The sequence below is a fragment of the Pistacia vera genome, unplaced genomic scaffold (assembly GCF_008641045.1).
Source record: "Pistacia vera cultivar Batoury unplaced genomic scaffold, PisVer_v2 Contig630, whole genome shotgun sequence".
NCBI classification, from domain to species: Eukaryota; Viridiplantae; Streptophyta; class Magnoliopsida; order Sapindales; family Anacardiaceae; genus Pistacia; species Pistacia vera.
Window position 1 is genome coordinate 349,670 of NW_022196480.1, and position 24,416 is coordinate 374,085.

General features: G+C 35.3%; 1 protein-coding gene across 1 annotated transcript; it reads right to left on the reverse strand.

Moving 5' to 3' along the window:
• Positions 1-3,158: 3,158 nt before the first annotated feature.
• LOC116111295 lies at positions 3,159-14,242 on the reverse strand. The gene is made up of 8 exons (XM_031397495.1): positions 14,069-14,242; positions 13,688-13,975; positions 13,536-13,595; positions 13,336-13,428; positions 12,890-13,118; positions 11,507-11,613; positions 10,651-10,747; positions 3,159-3,490 (listed from the first exon to the last, which is right to left on the reverse strand). The coding sequence occupies exons 1-8, from the start codon at positions 14,072-14,074 to the stop codon at positions 3,159-3,161; spliced, it is 1,212 nt and encodes a 403-aa protein (XP_031253355.1). The 5' UTR covers positions 14,075-14,242.
• Positions 14,243-24,416: the final 10,174 nt, after the last annotated feature.

A 24,416-nucleotide genomic window follows, 5' to 3' on the forward strand; every position in this document is an offset into this window, starting at 1 on the left:
TGCTCTAATTCATCTAAATTGAAGTCATCACCCTCCGTTCATCATCAGCAATCCAAAATTATGTTCTGTCAATGCCTTCATAATCGATAGGATCACAACTGCTTTTCTTGTAACACATCCTGAAAGACTGCCAATAAAAATATCACTAAAATATGAATAAAAAAATATTAAAATTGCCAATGCTTTATACCTATTTTTCAAACGCAAGTTAATGGATAAAACCAAATCATTCAACCGTTGATGCTCCAATCTATCCTTCTTTTTGTATGGATACGTTCGAAAATACTCCAATTTCGCTCACTCCCGAAGAGGTTGCAGTTTGGCTCAAATCTTAATTGCAAACTCTTGTAACTGTGGAGTAATACCCATATTCCTCCACCATTCATCTATTAAAAGTTTAAGAGTGTTCAGTGTTAACCATATGAAATAATCAAATAAACATTCAAACTTAGAAATTGGACTTAAAATTGAGAAATTTAATAAGTATTACTACCAGGTCGTGTGGTTCTGCAAGTTTGAAGGCAAGCTCAAGAGAAAGCTTTCCCTCGCGATCTCATATATTCTACTTTCGTCCACTACTCTTGTCTTGTTCAACTTTAATGCACTTGCTTTATTATCGACAACATCAAGAACCGCGGATAACCTCTGGTTTCCTGCAGAAACTTGCACGGTCATATTGAAAAGCCGGATTCAAATAATAAGCAACAGCATTAATGTCGCGATGCAAAGCAAATCCCCCCGCTGCTTAATAATTTCAGTTAAGCTTGTACAATATCTTTCTCTTTCTAAAGAACTCCTTGATCGCTTTTTGGCTCTGTACATGCCATCATACACGTATCCTATTGCAGGTCTCTCATCGGAGTCCACAATTCGCAACAACGCATCAATGAGCCACAATTTTGGAAACGTAACCCATTTTATCCCAAAATTCATTATCTAGATTATGGGGAACAACATTCTTGCCTTTACTACTTCTGGCATATCGAGAGTCCACAAAAACCTATTAGTCACCATAGCTTGCAAGTCGTTTATGCTCATGTAGACTTTTAATGCAATGAAAGTAGTACAAACCGAGTTTGCACCCGGTCGTATGATTTCTCTCCAACCCTGTTCAAATGATACATACAATACATAACAGATGTTAGTAAATTATTACAAAATGTTTATTAATAAATTGACAAAACATGGTTAAAGGTTTATAAGCTAGTACCTCTCTTTCCTCAACCAAGCTATCAAAATTTGTGATATACACAAACTTGGTTACTTCAGAAGCACTTTTGCAAGATGCACTAGTGGTCCAACTCAGATATATCTTTCAAAATTAATTTAAGCAATGGGCTGCACAGGGTGACCAAGTAATATTCTCATACTTCTCAGACAGCATTCTTCCAGCAGCTTTATAATTTGCTCCATTATCTGTGACAATATGGACAATGTTGTTTGGTCCAACCCATAAAGCCATTTCCTCAAACAACTTGAATATGTAAAGGCATCCTTTACAACATCTGAAGCTCCACTATTTTATAAAGCAACACCTTTAGGACAGTACACAAGAAAATTAATCAATGATCTATGGCAAGTATTGTCCAACCATCAGCTATTAATGTACATCCAACTCTTGCCAAATCCTCTCATAATTGTCAACAATTAATTGGACTTCCTTCTTAGCATCTCTCAACAAATTCACAACGCATATCATCATAAATAAGTTTTATACCAGGGCCAATTGCAGCTACAACATCCAACATAGGCTGAAAATAAATTGAATTTAAAGCATTCATCGGGATGCAAGCATCATAAAATCGTGCAACAGACATGTCTGCTCTCCACTTTGCATCTTTTCCAGCCAAAACACTCATAATTGAAGGCTGAGACCCAAAGTAGTTCGTGGAGCAGAATAATTACTAACCCCCGTAGTTTTCTTTCTCTTACTGCTCGTAAATTGTTTTTTACCGCCACTACTACCACCTTCATTCATGTCATTTGTGATGGTAAAACCTCTTATTTCTTCATCTAACTGATCACCCTCAAATTCATGTACTACAACACCAAAAGGAGTCATGCTTCCGAAATCTCTTTTTCCTTATTTTTTACTCTATTCTTTCGTGATTCATTCATATTGAATCTAACATCAAATGGAACCTTCAGACACTTTCCAATATCCCTTTTACTCCTACTAGGTGTTGCTTCATTCTGAAAATACCACCACTCTTAGCCTTGCACAATAAGACACAGATAATATTTCTTTCCATCTTTATCAACCACTCTCAAGAACATGTCCCCATGCTATATCTGGTCTTATTCTTCTCGAAAAGTTGCGAGAATGGACGCTGCTGATAAGTTAGTGCGACGAAGATGATGACATTCTCTCCCCTGGCAAGTGGCAACCAACAATCAATTTGTTATCCTATATGAACCTAACTACTTTATCACCTTAGATTCATATAGGATATAGAATATGCTAAACCTTATTTCAAATCTCTGGTATTAATTAGTAAAGCCTAATTATTTGCTTCCTTCACTGTTTTTCCCATTTTAGAAAGAGCCAGTTGATATTTTAGTTTTATTTTAATTTCTTGAGGCATTTGGTTAACTAGGACTCTCATTTTTTATTTTTTATCTCTTCATTCTTCAAGTTCATGTAGTTGTGGAACATTCAAAAAATTTGCCCCGGATAGGGCATCACTTGTAAAGAACATTGACTCTATATATATAAAATAAAATTTTATTATTTGCAAGACACATGAATGACATTCTATTGACTTCCAGTACCACTTTCTCATACCCTATACACATCTTTCCAGCTAATGTTATTTTACATTACAACTTAATTTCTACTTTATTAATCATCCCTAACTTTGATCATGAAGTATCTCTTTGAAGCAAATAAACATATATACAAGATCCTAATAGAATGAACCAATACAAAATCTAAATTTCGTTTTGACAATTTAAGGGCTGTGTTTAATCATATGACTTCTTTTAAGTAGTAAACTTGATAGAATCTGTAAGCGTTCATAAATCTGTACATAAAGCATAGAAGACAGAAAAGATAGGAATCTGTAGATTGTTACTTGGTCACGACAAATGGCAGCTCGTAGATGGCGGTAGACGACGGTAGACAGCAACAGATGTGAAGGCTGAAGCTGAAATCTGAGCTAAAATGACTTATCCGGCAGATCAGCAATGGCGATGGTGATGATTGAAGAGTTCACGTTGAAGACTGGAAGACTAGAAGTTGAAGAATGAAGCGCTGAAGCAGAGTAGAGCAGACTGCAGACCAAAGACTTGAAGACTGAAGAGTGAAGACGTGAGGCTGAATCGCTGAAGTTTAGCTGAAAGCTTGAAGGAGATCTGACTTCTGAGATCACGAATGGAGGACACGAAGAGGAGGACTCGACTAGAGAGTGGAGGAGATCGTGAATGGTAGTAGCAAACGGCAAACCAGATGAAAAAGTGAAAAATTGAAGAAGGGGAGACGGCTCTGTATCTGTAGCTCAAAAGCAAATTAAAAATGTGTTTTTTAATAAAAATTTTGAGGGTTTGGTTTGAGTTTGACAGTTTGACTTTTATGTGTGCGCATGTGATTGTTTTTAATTTTTAATTTTTTTTTTTATTTCATGTGTTAAACCGGAAATGTGTGGATCGGAAATCTGTTAAATACCGATTAGACTGTCGGTTTGCTACAGTGCGACGGTCCAACCGCGGTTTGAAACGGCTTAATGGCAAATCCCGGTTATTTGCTCTCTTCAAACCGGAAATGCAAGCGGGTAGCGGTCCGACCGATTCGACCGCCCGGTCCAGTCCGGGTTTCAGAACCTTGGTACCAACAATATACCTCCACATCTTCTTGCATTCCAAAAAATATTTCATCACATAACTTCAATACAAATAATTCTTACTTCCAACTAATTTCACACTAATAGATTGAAAAGAATCATTGTTTTTACAAGCCATAATGAAAATCAACACAATTATGTCACTAAAGAAAAAACTTCGAATTGAAAGAAAAATTCCACAACACTCATTTCAGNATTGTCACTTTGTACGAGAGAAACTTGAACAAAAGTTAATTGCTACTAATCATGTTAGAACAGGGGAACAACTAGCTGACATCTTCACGAAGTCTCTAGTTAGTAAAAGGGTAACCTATATTTGTAACAAGTTGGGCATGATAGATATATATGCTCCAGCTTAAGGGGGAGTGTTGGAAACCATGTTTATATATACAGTGTAAAGGGTAAAGGGTATACTTGTAATTATTTTAGTGTGTGTATATATTTGAGTTAGGGTGTACTGTTGACATGAAAAAGAAATAGAGAGAATAACAGTGAGCAAGTTCATGCATCAAAATACCATTTCATTGTTTTTAAGTGTGAACAATTTGAGAAATAATGCTTGTTTCCTGAATTTAGTTTGAAGAAACATGTACACTTTTTAATTGGTCAGCTGTTAGAAATTTTTAACTAAGTAAATCATGATTTGGTTGATTTGCCTGTAGGTATGAACTCAGAGGAGATGAAGAAGAATACATAGCTTGTTTAATAAGCAGAGGAGGGTGATATCTACAAGAAATTGGCAGTCATTGGCTTTCTTCACTCACTCCCATTATGTATGATTTGAATTTCTTTATTCTTATTTAATGAAAAAATATATGGTGTTACACTAATAATTTTCATTGTACAGGAATTTTTCTGCAATCCAAGTAATGGAACTTTTCTACAACAATCGCAATGTTCGTTAAATGATACCATCGGCTTCAGCTGCTGCATCGTTCTAGCGTTCTCAACTTTACCAGGTGATTACTAGTGTGTATTTTGAGTAAATTTTTGCTAGTTGTCTAATATAAGACTAGATTTGAGTAGGTGAAATTAATATTTTAATGGAAACATTTTTCTCGATTTTCTTATGATTTTCTCATTCAAAAGACTTTAATGATTGAACCACAACAGGTTGTATATAAAGTCCTCATAGAGCGATTTGTCATGCCCAGAAGATTGTTGATGAATGGCACACCTATCCAAAATAATCTTTATGAACCTTGGGATTTGATGCGGTTTTGTATGCCTTCAGCGTTTGGGACACTGGAAGAGTTCATTTCTTCTTATTTAATGAAAAAATATATGATGTTACACTAATAATTTTTGTTGTACAGGAATTTTCTACAATCCAAATAATGGAACTTTTCTACAGCAACTGCAACGTTCGTTGAAGAATACCATAAGCTTTAGCTGCTGCATCGTTTTAGCATTCCAGGATTGTTGTTGTGACAAACGACCATTGTATGTTGAGTATAACTTGATATACCAATGTAGTGGGGATGGATAGCTACTAATAAATGGTTGTGTTTGGGATTATGAATTTCCTAAAGCCAGAAATAGCGATGGAAGAATCCAGATCCAGAAGATGTTTCATCTTTGATTATGACGAAGAGCAAGGTGAACCAATCCCCAAAACATTGGAATTTTGAAATCTCATACATGGCGAATCCAGCTCAAGGTAATTGTTAACTCTTTCTTCTTTTAAATTGTCTGTATGATTTCATTTTGTTGTCGAATTGTATCACTTATATTTTCATATAACTCATAAGAAATCTAAGTTTTATTTAAAAAAAAAATCAAACGAGACTTTATTCGTGATTAATATTTAAAATTAATGACAATAAAATAAAAATATCAAATCAAATATTACTATTGTGATGACCATTTGTCAAAATATTATAAAAAGCTTAGATAGTCTCTTAAAGTTAACTTAAGAGAAAATCTAATTCTGTATGAAGATATTTTTGAGATTTCCATTTTGATTGAAGTAAACTTAAGATTAAGAAGAATACATTGAATTTAAGTAATAATACTAAATTATGAATGTTTTGTGATTATTATCTATGATGAGAGATAAATCATTTTTCTATCATATTCAAATAGCATGGATTTCAAGCTATTTATCATATAATAATTTCAATTTATATGAAAATTAGTTTTAAGCATTGTTTTAAAAGCCAGATTGGACTGGGACTCGGTCACTTGTCCAGTTCAAGTCAACATAAAACCCAGCATTAATAAATGAACCGTTATAAATCGTGTAAACAGTGTAAACCGTCTGTCAGACCAGAATGATTGAAAAACCGGTCCAGCGTCTGAAAAGGGGAAAAAATCTCTAATTTCTCAATTACTCTGATTTCTCTTTTCTCTACTCAAAATCCTCTTGAAAAAATGTTAACACAAATATGAAAATTTGAAATCCCATACAAATCGCCACTCAATCTCAATGAAATCCACTCTTTGAGTTTGAAATTGTTACTGAAATCGATCGCAACTCAAGCCTCTGAAATCGCGACGACGCCTTCTTCCTTTGCTGGAAATCGATCAACACAATATACAACCGATTTTAAGATTTCTCTTACCTAGGGCATAGGCATGGCAATGGGGCGGGGCGGGGCAGGGATCTCATTCATCGTACCCATCCCCTTTTTCAAAATCACTCCCCACCCCCGCCCCATCCCCGTCACGAGAAGAAAAAAATTCCCCTTCCCCGCCCCATAGAGAAATGTTGGAGGCCTGTCCTTTCCCCTTAACTTTACATAAACCTAACTTAATTTGAGCATTACCAAACACAATAGTTAATTTTCATCCACATGACAAACATTTAAATTAATCATTTAAACATAATTAACTTTACATAAATATGGGTTAGGGATTGTTCTTGTTCAATTGTTTAGGGTGAGGGAAATCGGAAAAATATAGGTTTATATAGGCAAGATAATTATGTAATTAGGTGAAATATAGGGATATTAATGAAAAGTATATATATATATACAGGGCGGGCCGGGGCGGGGGAAAGGCATCACCCATCCCCGCCCCATCCCCAGGGACTGGGATTAAAACACCCCCACACCTGCCCTTATCCCCGAAAAAACTAGGACTCCCCCACCCCATATGGGGCTGGGGGTCCCCGAAATTTCGGGGAACATTGTCATGCCTACTAGGGCAGTTGAATCGGTGATCGATTGGACTGAAGTGGAGTCGTGCTTAGTTACTGCATAATATTGAATAAAAAATGAATAGGGAATTGGAGAGTAAAGACAAGATTTAAACGGAATTTGAAATGTCATGATGGTGATTAGGCCAGAAAATGGAGTTATGGAGATGTCAAGACAGATCAGACGGTGTCACGTTGGTGGTTCAACCTTTGGGAGTTTGAGACGGAGAGAGGATTCAAAGCAAACGGGATTTGAAATGTTGATAGATTTTACGTTTAGGATTAGACGATGTCACGGTGGTGGTTTGATTTTTTATTTTACTTTTGGGGCTACTATTTAGGATTTATTACGTTTTGAATTTGTATTGAAGTGGTTAAGTTCCTGGTTTCCGTATGGGTTTTATTTATTCTTTTGGGTTGAATGATGTTTGTTGTTTCTAGGGTTTAGCAATTTGTGGGGGTTAATTGAGTTTGTGATTTGTGGGGTTTAGAATAAGTTTCAATCCTATTGATTATGAAAATATGGACAAAACTGAAGGTTGGATAGTTGACGATGAAGAGGAGGTCAGTGAACTTAATTATGAGGAGTTGGAACAAATGTTATATGAAGAAGGATTTATTCTTGCTGGAGTTGTTGATCACCCTTCTTTTTATGATTCAACCGATGGTTCAGAAGGTTGGTTTCAAATATTTAAGCAACTTAGTATCTATTTAAATTAAATTACAAGTTTTAACTTATGATTTCTATTTTTTACTTAAATTTACGTAGAAGATGGTAATGGTAACGATGATGATGATGGTGGTAATGGTGATGAATTTTGATGCTAATGTGTGAAGCTCAATCAACATGGAGACGGATCAAAGAAAAAACACTTACACCAAATGTTTTGTTATTAATTATTATGTATTTTATCATTTAATATGTAATGGATGAATACAACATCATGTTTGGATTTAGACTTTGGATTGTTATTAAATACTTAAACTATGTTGGGATTGTTATTGAATTTGAACTTTAAATCATGTTAGATAGTAATTAAGTTGTTATTATCTTATTAAAAAATGGAAATCTTAAAAAAAAAAAAAAAAAAAAAAAGGTTTTTTTTAATGTGCTGACGTCATTGGTCCAACCGGCGGTCCAATCGGTTGGATTAGTTGAACCATGACTGGGACAACAGAGCGGGTTGCCTTTCGGTCCGGGTTTTAAAAAAGTGGTTTTAAGTCGATCTACCTAATTGATAATATTGGGTCCATATATTATCATATACACTGGGTCACATATGCTATGCGTATAGCATAAAATAGTATAGTACATATTTTCAGTTAATATTTTACAATATATTAACTAGTATTGCAGTATTAATCTTATTTTTCCTATCTTTTAAATTAACTAAATAATATTCAATTTAGTCGATGGTGTTAGGTGAAAAACGGTTACATGAATGCCTAAAATACAAAAAGATAAATTGTGAGGGTAAGGGACATTATTTTTATTTTTTGAAAAATATTTGTTAAATTTTATTTGATTTATATAAATCAATTAATAATATCTTGTAATTACAACATATTTATATCTTGTAATTTACAATAAAGAAATAAATCTTGTGAAACAAATATATATCATGGATTCAAAATAATTTTCCTTTTAGTGGAAGAAAAATTATTGGGTCTGTTTGTTTTGTTATTTTGGATAGGATTTTGGGAATAATATGGGTAGTTAAATAGGGTGAGTATTACGAGGTAAAATTGAAAAATCTACAAAAAAACCCTTTAAGTTTGGTAATTTAACTAAATACCCCAAATATATAAAATTTTTGTAAAATAACAAAAACACCCCCATCCACCCACAGTGTCAGATTCCGGCTAGCACCGTCGGAATTTGACCGAAAAATGGCGTTACCACGCAGACCGGTCGGATCTAGTTGATTGTGCGTCAATATGGCTAGATCTACTGCCATATCTAGCCTTCAACAGTCGCAAAATACTAGATTTGGCTGTCAACGACGGCCAGATCCAGTGTGGATATGACCGGAAAAGGTCAGATCGGCCTTTTTCGACCATTTTTGATCGTTTCTACGCTATTGTGACAGATTCCAACAACCACCGACGATGGTTACCGGAATCTGGTAACTATGGGTGAGTGGGGGTGTTTTTGTTAATTTTTAAACTTTTTTTTTCTGTGGAGTGTTTAATTAAATTAATAAACTGAAGGGGTTTAAAAGTAATTAGAAAAATAGAATAGTATTTCTCAAATAATAAAACAAACAAGTATTTTGGGAATAGGACTGGGAATATGGATAGGAATATTATTATCAATGTTTTAAAAAGCAACTTGGGGCTAAACCCAACAAAGAAGCCAGGTCTCGGGTTGATTGATTTAACCAGTTTGACCGGTGGGTCAAACTGGTGATGTGTCACCTAAAAAAATTTCAAAATTTTTGAATCGACTCACGTTATCATAGTCACTATTTTTGATGCACGTTAGCACGCGTCGATGTTGATCTTCTTTCCCTTTTTCTAGTTATTTTCTCACTCAAAAAAAGTAGGGAGAAATTGACAATTTTTAAGGTAGGAAAGGATATTTTTAAGTTAAATAGTAAATGACATTTTCGTCTTTACACCAAAAATGCACTGTATTTAATAGAAATTACTAACGAAACATAACATTGGGTAGTAAAAGTGTTGTTTAGAGACTTTTTGGGTGGGAAATGTCACTAGGCCAAACCTTGGGTGGGGAAAAGTTGTCGATTCCTATATTTTATATCATTTGGGTATCATTAGGGAATTTAGGGTAATTTTTGGATACCTACGCGGTTTATATACTATGGAGAAAACCTCGTAAGGTTTCGAGCAACAAACCCAAGATTATTTATCATAATAATGGGTCAAGCTATTTTAACATAAAATTGTAACACAAATTCATGATAATCCAATAGTTTAAAAGAAATGTTACATTCAAGGATAATTTACAATGGAGAAAACATTTAAGTTGATAAATTTACAATAAAATATATATTGAAGTAATAAACATATAATCTAAACAATTAATTTAAAAATTATATAAACCAAATTATCAATTATATTGTTGTGCGGAAAAACGATTGTATTATAATACCCTAAATTCCCCAACAAGGGTTTATGAATGTAGTGACACAAAAAGATTCCTCAAAAAAGTATAAAAAGGCAGTAAAAGAAAACTTGGAAAAACGATTGTATTGTAATACGTAAGTAGCAGTGATTTCTATGGTGCTTGGAGGCCGGATATAATGTTTAAGATATGGTATCTGAATAGTTCAATTGATGGAGAGAATGAAAATCGGCTATAGCTTTGGTGTTTGGTGTTTTTTGGAGNACGAGCATTGCAAGAAAGGAATAGATATCTCATAACTTTGAAAGTGAATGAACTACAGAAAATAATTGCCCATGTAAAAATCATCTTGACAAATTTAAATAGAAAAACATAAACTGAAATTGTACAGGCATCACAATAAAATTTTACATTTGTTCATTTTATTTAGATTTTCTTTGCACGAGATATGTTATACAAGGCTATATATATATATATATATATATATATATATAAGTATTAAGTAAAACATAGACAACAGTGATGACATTTTAGGCAATGACACTGATGACATTTTAGACAGAACAGTAAAATGTTCAGATTACAAATCATCATCATCATCATCAGTTCTATTTCTACCTCTTTATCACCACCTTTAGTCCCAAACATGCCCTTCTTACGTTTTTGGGGGACATCAGCAACCTGAATATCAATATAAATATCCAAATCATTATTTTGGCAAGTGAATTCCAAGGAAACACAAGAAAGCACCAAGGTTAAGAAACTAAACAGTAGGTATAACATGTTATCCAAAAAAAAAACAATAATAATGAGGGCAAAACATTGTCAATTTCAAGTAATTGTCCCAACAACCCTCATAAATATTTCAACAAAAAACTATCAAAGCAAACCATTTTTTTTCTAAATGTGTTTCCTGCCATATATAACAAAAAGCACAAACTGAAGATTTCTTTGAGAAATATCTACTCACTAAAAAATGATAACCAAAGTGGGAAAGAAAAATTACCTCCAGATGATTCGTGTATAGAATGAACTTAAATATTAGAAAAAAAAAGTGGAACTAATGAATCATGCACCTGCCAAAATGCCTATATGAAACCCTAAATTTTATTCCCAAACCTCCAATACCTAAAACCTAATAATTACCAAAACATAAAAATCCCAGGACATTTAAATAGCAAGAAGGTGTAATGTTTTTCCTGTGATGATATAAAACGCTGACTTTTTCAATCACCCAATTCGCAAATTCATCATAGGACAAACAAAAAAAATTGTCTTATTGCTACGAAAGTAAAAAAAAAAAAAAAAAAATTAAAATTAAAAAAAGGAAAGAGAAAATTTCTCTATACAGTCCAAAAATCATATTACAGTAAGCAAGAACATATGAAAATAACACAAAGTTCTCTCAAATATGAATGAAAAGCTTCAATAAGGACAAACCTTATCGAGAATGCTGAAGACAATTTCATACAATTTGGACAGAATTTCAGTGTTGCTAGAAGGAGCATAAGTAAGAGCCTTCAAAGCTTGCAGTCTCCGTGCATGAACTTCAAAGAAAATAGAAAAGTATTAAGTCGAAGATGACCAACTACATCCAAAAATACTTTTTCTGGTCTTAGAAATCAAGTAAGAAATAACAAAAACAAGATCATATACGTATAGAACTGTAAACATCATACTTACATTATGCACTATTGTTGCCTCAATCACAATATATCACAAGAGAAAGGTAGACAATTTAATACAAAATTCTAAAAGAAATTATTCAAAAAGAATCTAGCCAAAACAGTAATAGAAGTGAGTGATGACAACTTTACTAAGTCTCATCCATATAATTTCCAAGTGAATCAGTACTTAAGTTATCAGAGATCAAAGACTAGTAAAACTGTTGAACCCAGTCAACCACATTCACCAACTATACAAAATTACCCAAACCAATATACCACCCCAAAATGAAAGGGAAAAGATTACAACTCCAAGAACAAACTATCACAAAACTCATTCAAATTCAAATTAAAATAGGAAAAGGAACTGTCTTTAAACTCCTTGGTCATACAAGGCCAAGGAGAGGCAAATAAATGAATTATGTCCCATAGGCCACCAACCTCTTCACTAATTTTTCCTTCAAAAATTCAGCTCTTTCTCTCTTCCAAATTACCCAAAAAAAAAAAAAAAAGGAATTCTATCCCATAGGATTTCTAAATATTTGATGATATCTCTTTCTTCTTTATGTTTAAATATTGGCAGGTTGTTGTGGCTAAATTTGGAGTTAATTGTAGTAAATTATCTTTTGACTTTTGCATATTAGTGCTTCGTACACTATTACTGCAATTTCAACCCTCTGATAAAATCTCTTGATTCCTACTAAAAGATAAAAAAGAACTAAAAACTGTCTGCTGACAAACACAAAAGAAGTTTTAAAAAAAAAAGAAAAAAAGTAGGAAGCATGAGGGAGAGTACAACCAAACTTTTGTCACTTCAAAATATAAATGTATCAAGAACAATTTAATGAACCTCTCCAACAATTCTTGGTAGAATATTTTTAAGAAAAATTAACCTTAGAACAGACAACAACAGACAGAATTCCACAATTAGAAAAGAAATGTCACATACATAATGCTAACTAATGACACTAAACATAGGTCTTCAGGGTCTGATCAACCTTCAAGGGTTTAAGATTAGTTGAAACAGTAAATTGCAAAAGCACTTAAGTACATATGAACATCAATATATTACTTGTGAAAGCATGTAAATATTCAAACTACTCAATCAATCAAATTAATAAAAATTTGCATATCATGTAAAGCTAGGAAACCACTTTACATTCAACATCAGGATTTGAAGCTTCTGTTGTAAGCTGGTTAACAATTCTCGGAACCACATCGGCTCTGGTCACCCCTCCACCAGCATCTATGTCAGCAAGGGCGTCCCAGTTTGGAGTGGGGATCCCACCACCTGGACTTAAGCCTTGCGCCCCAGTATCGGATAAAATTCTGGCCAAGTAATAATAGACATAGCGTAGTACACTCCTATCTTCACATTGTTGATCAAGCTGTTGAATTCATTAAAACGAACAGATATCAAGCATCAACCACAATAAACGTGTTCTATAAATAAATGAATCTATTGTGTTTCCTTTATTACAAGAGCGTTCCCACGAAAACAAATATGAAATTGTTAATGTTAACTCACTATACAAAAACAAAGTAAGCTTCTACTCAATCAGATAGAACAATGATGTATACAATAATTAGAGAACTATAACATACCATGAGAAGCGATGGCGCTAATGAAGGGTCAACAGAATTATACACAGCAAGCTTCGGAAAGACATGGAGAACTAATTGTTTCTGTGAACTTTTCTATTCACAAATCATACAAAACAGAAGATTAAAATTTTAAACAAACTGCAAGTAAAATAAATAAATAAAATTTGAAAATTAATTTGAAAAAAAAAGGCAACGTTCACCTGATCCGAAGTAGCAGCTAGTTCATGAATACTCCTGGCAAGTTGCGCATACGAAACCGGCTGTAAATGTTGCTTTCAATTCAAATTCATTCACATATACACTTCCTTTAGCCTAATTTAGATAAAAAAAAAAATAAGAGAAATTACGGAACCTTTTTCTTCTGCTTTTGCTTCTGCGGCATGATATTGATGTTGGCACGAACCGGATGCAAAACGGCCTTGGCCGCGGAAACGGTATCGCTCTGGATCTGCATCAACGCCGCTCTCTTTGACTTCCTCTCTCCCAATGTCGTCTTCGTCGGAATCCCTCCGCCACCGCTCGACACTGATAGCGGAGCAGCCGTAGACGGCGCCGTCGATCCCGACGACGCCGTCACCGTTGCCGACGCTGTGGACGGGTCGGCCGTTATCAGATCCATTAAAGTGGTTCCTGAAGAGTCCTGCAAATAAAAATGAAATTAATTTCTATTAAGTAAATTGAGTAGTTAGATATAGACAATGAGATCTGGGAAGTGATTTAACGTCTAACTTACCGCCATGATTTTAGGTTGGTTGGTTTGAGAAGACAGAAATTCGGTAGGATTTTTGGATTATTAATATTAATATTTATACGAAGAAGAGTTTTGAAGCCATTTTTGTGATCAACTTCACTTGCTGTTGATGCTGCCCTTTAGAAAAAGGGGGTGTGTGATGGACGATGAATTAAATAAAAATAGGGGCTTGGCAGTTTAAACTCAAGATGGTATCTTACCCGCCCATCACAGGTTACTATCTCCGCAGCAGAAAGCTCGTCTCACTCAGAATTCTTGCCCAGTCATCCCATCATCGACTACCATACTTAACCCAGTTAGGTAATCCTACAGCCTGTTTGTATCTTCTAGTAGTAATGGGTCATTGATTTTGGTGCTACCCACCATATGACAGGCGATACAGGTATTCTCTCTCATTTACACCTTCTCCCAATTTGTCTTCAGTTACCTTAGCTAACGGGTACTGCACCTACTATTGGATGTGGTACTGCCCATTTCAACAAATCTGTCTCTTTCTCGTCTTGTGCCTTCCCATTTTCCTTTAACTTTATCAGTTAGTCAAATTACTAATGCATTCAATTGTGGTGTTGACTTTTTTCCTACTCATTGTATTTTCAGGATCTTGGGACAAGGCAAGATTGGTAGGGGTCGTGTATAGGTGGCCTGTTATGCTCGATGATGCCTCCACTCCTGTCTCGCAACTTGTTGTGTGTACTAGTGATTCATCTCTACCCATACTACATGGGCCTTGGTCATCCTCGCCTTACCATTTTGAAAAAGTTGTGTCCTAGTATGGGTCAGTGTCACACCTTGAGTATGAGGCGTGTCAGTTTGGAAAAACACCATAGGTGTCCTATAGCCCTAGGACAAAACAGAGGCCACAGCCCTTTTGATGTTATACACTCTGATGTTTGGGGTCCTTGCCCTATGTTGTCTAAGTCTGGAATCGATATTTTATTATTTTGTGGATGATTTTCACGTGTAATTGGTTGTATTTTATGAAAAATCGTTTCTGAACTATTCTCCATATTTTTACCTTTATGCTGAAATACAAAATCAATTACTTCATATTTAAAATCTCAGAAGTGATAATGCCAAGAATATTTTTCTGCTCCTTCCTCCTTTCTGACTAGAGGTATGTCCACCGTATCATGTGTTTATACACCTCAGCAAAATGGAGTTGCTGAACGCAAAAAATCATCATTTATAGAAGTCGCTCGTACTCTCCCTTTTTCACATGAAAGTCTACAGAATTTTGGGCAGATGCTATCTACAGCATGTCACTTGATCAATCGCATGCCTTCTTCTGTTTTGGGTGGTCAAATCCTGTTCTCCATCCTTTTTCCATCACAACCTTTATTCTCTCTTTCCTAAAGTGTTTGGGTGCACGTGCTTTGTTCAAGATGTTAGACCTCATGCATCCAAATTTGAACCTAGGTCCCTCAGTGCATATTCAGGGTATTCCCGATATAGAAGGGTTTACGTTGTTTTTCTCTTGTCCTAGGTAAGTACCTTATCTCAGCTGATGTTTCCTTTTTTGAAACCATATATGTTGAGTCATCCACTTATCTACTTCTCTTGAAGCATCCCTGATGATCTTCTTGTTTACCACAATTACCCATCATAGTTCTCTACCATCTCGTCCTCCTATCAACCAAGTATACTCTCGCAGGGTTCACCCGCACCATGAGACACCTGCAGCAACATCTGATCCACTGCCTCTATCGACTGCCTCGCCTTGACTGGTTCCCCCTCCTCTGACCATGATCATGATCTTCCCATTGCTTTCGTAAAGGTAAACGCTCTTGTAACTATCCTATCTCCTCATTTGTTTCCTATCATCTTTGTCTTCATCTTCAAGTCTTTTATTGCCTCTTTGACTCCGTGTCTGCTCCAACTCCTGTGTCTGAAGCAATTGCTCATGGTAGGTGGCGAAGGGCTATGGAAGAAGAGATGTGGCTTAGAACATAATGATCATGGGTTCTAATGGGGTTGCCTGAAAATAAAAAGGCTATTGGGTGCCAAGGGTTTTCACAATGAAGGCTAATCCCGATGGATGGACTCGGTTGAAAGCTCGGTTGGTTGCTAAAGATTATGCCCAGACGTATGGATTGATTATTCTAAGACATTCTCCCAGTGGCTTAAATGACCTCTGTCCGACTATTCATTTCTCTTGCAGCTTCATATGTGGCCTCTTCACCAACTTGATGCAAAAATGCTTTTTACATGGTATCTTTGAAGAGGTTCACATGGAGCAACCTCCGGGGTTTGTTGCTCAGGGGAGTCAGGAAAGGTATGCAAACTGAGGAAATCTTTATATGGCTTAAAGCAATCTCCACGGGCGTGGTTTGGGAAGTTTAGCGAAGGGGTAACTCAGTCTGGTTTACATAGGAGTGTATGATCACTCCATCTTTATAAGCAATCAGTTCTGGCATCATTATTTTGGTTGTTTATGTGATGACATTATAATCACTAGCAGTGATGATGTTGGCCTTCAGAGTTTGAAAAACTTTTTGGCTTCCAAATTTCACCAAAAGACTTGGGTACTTTAAGGTATTTTCTGGGAGTTGAGGTTTCTCGGAGTAAGAAAGGGATTTTTCTCTCTCAAGCAAGTATGGTGTAGATGTGTGACCGAAATGGGTCTTAGTGAGGCTAAGCCTTGTGACACTCCTATAGTTCCTAATGTGAGATTGAATGCTGAGGATGGGGAGTTTTTGGTGATCCAGAGAGGTACAGACGGATAGTTGAAAGTTAAACTACCTTACAGTAACCCGTCCAGATATTGCTTTTTCAGTGAGTATGGTGAGTCATATGTATCTCTAGGACATCTCATTGGGTGCGATCCATATTTTGAATATCTAAAAAGAGCCCTGGACGTGGGGATTCTTTACATGATCATGGTCATAGTAAGGTAGAAGGTTTTCTCTATGCTGTTAGGCAGGTCTCTCTGTGGATGAAATCTATTTCTTGGAAAAGTAAGAAGCAACGGTTGTAGCTAGGTCAAGCGCAGAGTCTAAGTATCGAGCTATGGCACAAGTTAGTGTGAGCTCATATGGACAAGACATCTTCTTAGAGAAATTGGGTTTGGTGACCCAGAGACTATGGACTTGTGGTGTGACAACCAAGCGCATACATATAGCAAACAATCCAGTCTTCACGAGAGGACAAGCATATAGAAGGGATTGTCACTTTGTACGAGAGAAACTTGAACAAAAGTTAATTGCTACTAATCATGTTAGAACAGGGGAACAACAGTGACATCTTCACGAAGTCTCTAGTTGGGAAAAGGGTAACTATTATTTGGAACAAGTGGGCATGATAGATATATGTGTCCAGCTTAGGGAGAGTGTTGAAAACATGTATATATATTTGTAAAGGGTAATTTGTAATATTGAGTGGTGTATATATTGAGTTAGGTGTACTGTTGATATTAGTGAAATATAAAGGTTAGCACTTCCATTGAGTAGATGCACTCTCTTGTATTTAGGTCGCATGAGTGATTTTGAGCTTGAGTTAAAAGATTGTGCAATTTTATCATAATTGGGTTTTATGCCTAGAGTAGAAGAATTTTTTTAGACAATGAAGAGAAGATCTCCACATTGTGAGACAGATTAGATAATGGTCTTTAACCATGGGGTCTAAAAAATTTCAAGAAGTGCCCTTCATTTTCACCTTCATGTAAATATGATTCAGTCAATAAAAATACATGTTGTATTTAGAAAAATGTGAAGAATAAAAAAATTATTTTTCTTTTATTTTTCCTCCTTGTATAGCACAAAAAAAAATGCAAGCAACAGAGATTGGATTAATACCCAGGGGAGAGCAAGCTTTCCTGCATCAAGATTATGAGTAAATATTAGCAACATAGAAACAACTAATATTAGATTCAACTGAGAAAAAGGATATTTTTGAGGCTGTATAACCACAAAGATATGTGTGTTAATAGATGATAAAGTCACCTAATGCCATTGCACACAGAATAAGGATCCCTTGTCGCAAATCAGAGAGGATTCCAGAGAATGTCTCACAGCAACAGGATCAGCGAATGAACCCTACAGTAATACATGATTAAGACACATTATAAAGTGACACCAGCAACAAAAGGATCTAAAAGAATATAAGGGAAAACATAACATGGGACCAAACATTAGAATCAAAAAGAGAGCAACACATACAAAAATTTCAAACTTGAATTAATACAAGGAAATCGCTGAAGAAAAAGTAAAGACAAACAAACAAAAAAAACAGTTACAACCAAAATTCAACACTAAAAAGCGGACATTTGTCAGAATTAACATCTGTTAGAGGAGAATAAGATCTGACAATAAATGTAAAAGGCAAAAAAAAAAAAATTAATCATCCTACTTTTGTTATATTTTCCATGACATGGGATCTTAGACATAAAAAAAAAAGAAAAGAAAAACTATAGAACAAATAATTGAAAGAAACAGAATGAATAATAAACAAACTATTGAAATAGAGTAAAATATTAAAATAAACTAAAATGTACCATTGATGTATAAATTGATAAATATTGAACAACAAACTTTTATCTTCAAAGTTTGAAGATACAGGATAAAAAGAGTTATCTTAAGACATGGTTACAGCAATGTTGTGGTGGTGAGACTATAGGCTAAAGATTCTAACTAAAAGAACTTTTGTGAAACTAAAATTTCCCCTTCTCTGAATGGATTAGCAGTCCTCTTTCCTAGATATGTGCACTGTTTTTTCAAAAAGTTTTGTGAGTATAGGATGGATAGAATCCTACTTCATTACATTATACTTTACTTCAAAAAAAATTGTTTTTTCATAGCAATAGGATAAGTAAATTTCGTTTCTTAAAGAAAAAAAATAAGACATTCATAATCAACAACTCCGCAAGGAAACAGATAACAAAACTTGGCAGGCATAAACTAGATGTCAAGTCCAATGTTTGGTACTGAAATGCTACCTAAATGCATGCAGCATAAAGAAACTAATAAAGTAATGTGCCAACACAAGTAAATGTTACAAAAATAAGACCCCTAGTAGAAAAACTAACCCTGCACAGCACGATGCAGAAATGCTGGATTTCCGGATCCAAAGGAAGTCTCCTCAAAGACTTAGGGCAGCATATTGCAAGTTACTCCGGATAATTGACTAAAAAAACATTCAATGCCAGATTAAGTAGGAATGCAATAACCAATATTTAAGGAGAACGATTAGGATAATAATTTAATAGCATATGTTCTGGGATTATCTCCACATTCTAATTTACTGGTAAAATCTGAAATAAGGCACACTTAATCAAACAAACAAAAAAAAAATCTGATTAAGGACAGATAAATGCAATCATGCAGCCCATCTAATCAAAATAAGCAACATTCACAAAAGCTTAAGCTACTAGGAAGATGCACAATTTAATCCTTAAAAGGTAACACATAGCCCCACAACTAAAAACATGCGAATATGAATTGTAAGTACCTCCTAGCACCAATAGGTAGAAGTAGATAATCCTACATGCTTAACTGATTTTTCAGGGAGCACGTCAAGTAGCAGGAGACTGGCCCCCATAAGTCAACAATATCACTCTATAATAAGGGGCAATAATATTTTTATAGGCTACTACTGTTCAGACATTTTGACTACTCACTTACAGTTAACTCTACCACTTATAAGCAAGGAGATGATAATAAGTTCCAACATAGTTCATGGGAAAGGAAAATATGAACAACCATACAATTTACTAGCAAGAGTAACGAGCATTGCAAGAAAGGAATAGATATCTCATAACTTTGAAAGTGAATGAACTACAGAAAATAATTGCCATGTAAAAATCTTGACAAATTTAAATAGAAAAAAATAAACTGAAATTGTACAGGCATCACAATAAAATTTTACATTTGTTCATTTTATTTAGATTTTCTTGCACGAGATATGTTTACAAGGTTAATATATATATATATATATATAAAGTATTAAGTAAAAATAGACAACAGTGATGACATTTTAGGCAATGACACTGATGACATTTTAGACAGAACAGTAAAATGTTCCGATTACAAATATCATCCTCCTCATCAGTTCTATTCACCTTATCACCACCTTTAGTCCCAAACATGCCCTTCTTACGTTTTTGGGGGACATCAGCAACCTGAATATCAATAAAATATCAAATCATATTTTGGCAAGTGAATTCCAAGGAAACACAAGAAAGCACCAAGGTTAAGAAACTAAACAGTAGGTATAACATGTTATCCAAAAAAAAAAACAATAATAGAGGGCAAAACATTGTCAATTTCAAGTAATTTCCCAACAACCCCATAAATATTTCAACAAAAAAACTATCAAAGCAAACATTTTTTTTTCTAAATGTGTTTCCTGCCATATTAACAAAAAGCACAAACTGAAGATTCTTTGAGAAATATTACTCACTAAAAAATGAAACCAAAGTGGGAAAGAAAAATTACCTCCAGATTCGTGTAAAGAATGAACTTAAATATTAGAAAAAAAAAGTGGAACTAATGAATCATGACACTGCCAAAATGCCTATATGAAACCCTAAATTTTATTCCCAAACCTCATACCTAAAACCTAATAATACCAAAACATAAAAATCCCAGGACATTTAAATAGCAAGAAGGTGTAATGTTTTTTGTGATGATAAAAACGTGACTTTTTCAATCAACCAATTCGCAAATTCATCATAGGACAAACAAAAAATGTTATTGCTACGAAAGTAAAAAAAAAAAAAAAAATTAATTAAAAAGAAAGAGAAAATTTCTCTCTACAGTCCAAAAATCATATTCAGTAAGCAAGAACATATGAAAATAACACAAAGTTTCTCTCAAATATGAATGAAAGCTTCAATAAGGACAAACCTTATCGAGAATGCTGAAGACAATTTCATACAATTTGGACAGAATTTCAGTGTTGCTAGAAGGAGCATAGTAGAGCCTTCAAAGTTGCAGTCTCCGTGCATGAACTCAAAGAAAATAGAAAATTAAGTCGAAGATGACAACTACATCCAAAATACTTTTTCTGGTCTTAGAAATCAAGTAAGAAATAACAAAAACAAGATCAATACGTATAGAAAACTGTAAACATCATACTTACATTGTGCACTCTTGTGTAAGATGTATGAAGAAAAAAGAAGAGCCCATTTCCTTTGAAAGTGAAGCGCAAATTGAAGAAATAAGCCAAACTCTATCCCATAAAGGCTTACAATCATCACCTCCTTTCTCACCACATGTAACCCAAAAAAGGGTTGAACCGACACATCTCCAAAGAGATTTAGCCTTCTTTCCTTCTTAAAAGCCAAAACATTCTCTGCAAGTAAAGCATTCCAAGAACTTGGAATAGCATATGATATCCTAGATTTTTTACAAACTATAGGCCATAATTTTGAAGCCATAGAACAATAAAGGATAAGGTGATTCGCACTCTCCACACTTTTTTACACATCACACACCAACATGGAGATAGGCACATCAAAGAATACCTTCTTTGAATCACATCTCCAGTATTGATTTTGTCTTGGCTAAAGCCCACAACAATACTTTGATTTTGGGAGGGATTGTGGACCTCCATATTGTCTTGAGACTAATGAATGGTGGGTAAATGATTATCCCATTATTGATAATAGGATTCACAAGAGTAATTGCCAAAGCTTCAAAATTCCGTAATCCTCAGTCCTTTTTAGTCTCATCAATGTTCATATATTTCCTGCCAACTCCACAAGCTCAATGAAATCTCTCGTTTCCCTTTCATTCAAAATTCTCTTAAAATTGAAGTTCCAATTCCATAATAAAGAACTGCAAGACTTAAAAGCCCAATTGATGGCTCTACATTTCCTTTTCTATACCAGAAATATTAATTTTGAAGGCTAGGTTTCCAAGCACAGTAAAGATTTTAGCGTGGTCGATCACTCAAAGGAACAAAATGAACAGTCAGGACGTGTCTTTCTCCAAACTAGTATATTATCCACAAAAAGCTCAAAGAAATTCAATCTCAATTTTTTTGTATTGTCCTACTGCTAGAAAAGTATGCTTAATTTGTTGGTGATTTCTAACTTCCTGTTGGAAACTATGTATATATATAGTGTAAAGGGTATATTTGTAATTATAGAGTGTGTGTATATATTTGAGTTAGGTTGTACTGTTGATATTAGTGAAATATAGAGGTTAACATGGTATCAGAGCTCTGGACACGTAAACCCTAAACCCATTAGTGTGTTTCTGTTTTCCGGCGAGTCTGACCTCTTCCCTCTGTTTTCCGGCAAAGTCTGGCCTCTTCCCTCTGTTTTCCGGCAGCGTCTCTGTTTTCCGACGACGTCTGACCTCTGTTTCTGTTTTCCGGCGACCTCTTCCCTCTATTTCTGTTTTCCAGTGAGTGCTGATTCTGTTCAGTCTTCTCTGTTCTCTGTTTTTGGTTTGGTGCAGTAAATCATTTCTCTCTTCTCTGATTGTTCGTTTGGTGTAGTAAATCATTTTTTTTTTTTGTCAAAATGTGAATGCTTTGTGATATGCTTTGATCAGAATATTCTGAGGAACTTCACGTTGAAGGAAGGGAAAGTTGTATCTATACAACAAAAGTCCACAGGTTTGATCATTCGGTAAACCACTCGTAATCCTCTATACCTTCGTGTTGGCTTGGAGTTGGAAAATGTGATACCAGAGTTGTTGTGAATCCTGGTTGTTTGAGTTGTTGTGTTTGCTTGGGTTGTTTGGTGTTGAGATTGTTGTGAATCTGTGGAGTTAAGAGTTATTTGCTAGGCAGTATGGCAGAGGACGGTAAGAAGATGGTGACTGAAATTGTCACTTCCTCCACCAAAATTACTGATCGGAAATTATTGGGAAAAATGAATTATATTCAATGGAAGCGGATTATCCTACGATATGTGTCCAGCATTGATATAGAAGACCATTTAATCGAAGATCCACCTGAGGAAACAGAAAATGATAATAAAACTCAAAAAAGATGGTTCATGGAAGATGATAAGCTCTTCAATCAGATTTAGAACACTCTTGATTCGTCCGTGGATGATGTGATTAGTCACTGTGATACAGTCAAGGAGTTATGGGAGTATCTAGAGTTCTTGTATGCTGGTAAACAAGACCTATCTCAAGCCCACGAATTGTTATTGAAGATCTATCGAGCAAATATGCACGAGAAGACATTGCTCGAATATTATACAGAGATAAAACAAGCCTTTGAAGAAAAAAGGGCTATGTTTCCTGTCCCTACTGACGTGAAAATGATGCAAGCACAAGAAGAACAAGTGATAGTGCAATGTTTTCTGGCTGGGTTGAGACCGGAATATGAGATAGCTCGTACACAACTTCTTACCAGTGAGACACTTCCCTCTCTTACAGATGTCTTTGCTCGACTTCTCAGAGTTAGTAAGGGGGAAGATCAAAAAGTGTCTAAGGACAAAGAAACCCTTAAGGATCCTAATGTTGATCATGCGGTCCTAACTAGCATGAAGTCTGGTGATGGCAAAGGTAACAAAGGGACAAGTCATGATCCTAGGAACAATCGTGGTAATGGCCCTCGTATCACGTAAAGAAAAATTGTTGGAAGCTTCATGGCAAGCCCGTGAATATGCAAGACACTCAAAAGTTTGCTCATGTTGTAACTCAAGATGGTATCTTACCCGCCCCATCACAGGTTACTATCTCCGCAGCAGAATATGCTCGTCTCACTCAGAATTCTTGCTCCCAGTCATCCATCCCATCGACTACCACTACTTTAACCCAGTTAGGTAATCCTACAGCCTGTTTGTCTACTTCTAGTAGTAATTGGGTCATTGATTTTGGTGCTACCCACCATATGACAGGCGATACAGGTATTCTCTCCTCATTTACACCTTCTCCCAATTTGTCTTCAGTTACCTTAGCTAACGGGTCTACTGCACCTACTATTGGATGTGGTACTGCCCATTTCAACAAATCTGTCTCTTTCCTCTGTCTTGTGCCTTCCTCATTTTCCCTTTAATCTTTTATCAGTTAGTCAAATTACTAATGCATTCAATTGTGGTGTTGACTTTTTTCCTACTCATTGTATATTTCAGGATCTTGGGACAAGGCAGATTATTGGTAGGGGTCGTGTATTAGGTGGCCTGTATATGCTCGATGATGCCTCCACTCCTGTCTCGCAACTTGTTGTGTGTACTAGTGATTCATCTCTACCCATACTACATGGTCGCCTTGGTCATCCTCGCCTTACCATTTTGAAAAAGTTGTGTCCTAGTCTAGGGTCAGTGTCACACCTTGAGTATGAGGCGTGTCAGTTTGGAAAACACCATAGAGTGTCCTATAGCCCTAGGATAAACAGAAGAGCCACAGCCCCTTTTGATGTTATACACTCTGAT

What these genes read in the sequence shown, in the direction of transcription:
- LOC116111295 (XM_031397495.1), bottom strand. An exon ending in TTCAAATCCTGATGTTGAAT is followed by an intron (nt 11,614 to 12,889) that starts GTAAAGTGGTTT and finishes TTTTCTTTGAAG; the next exon opens with TTCATGCACGGAGACTGCAA. An exon ending in TCTTCAGCATTCTCGATAAG is followed by an intron (nt 10,748 to 11,506) that starts GTTTGTCCTTAT and finishes ATTGATATTCAG; the next exon opens with GTTGCTGATGTCCCCCAAAA.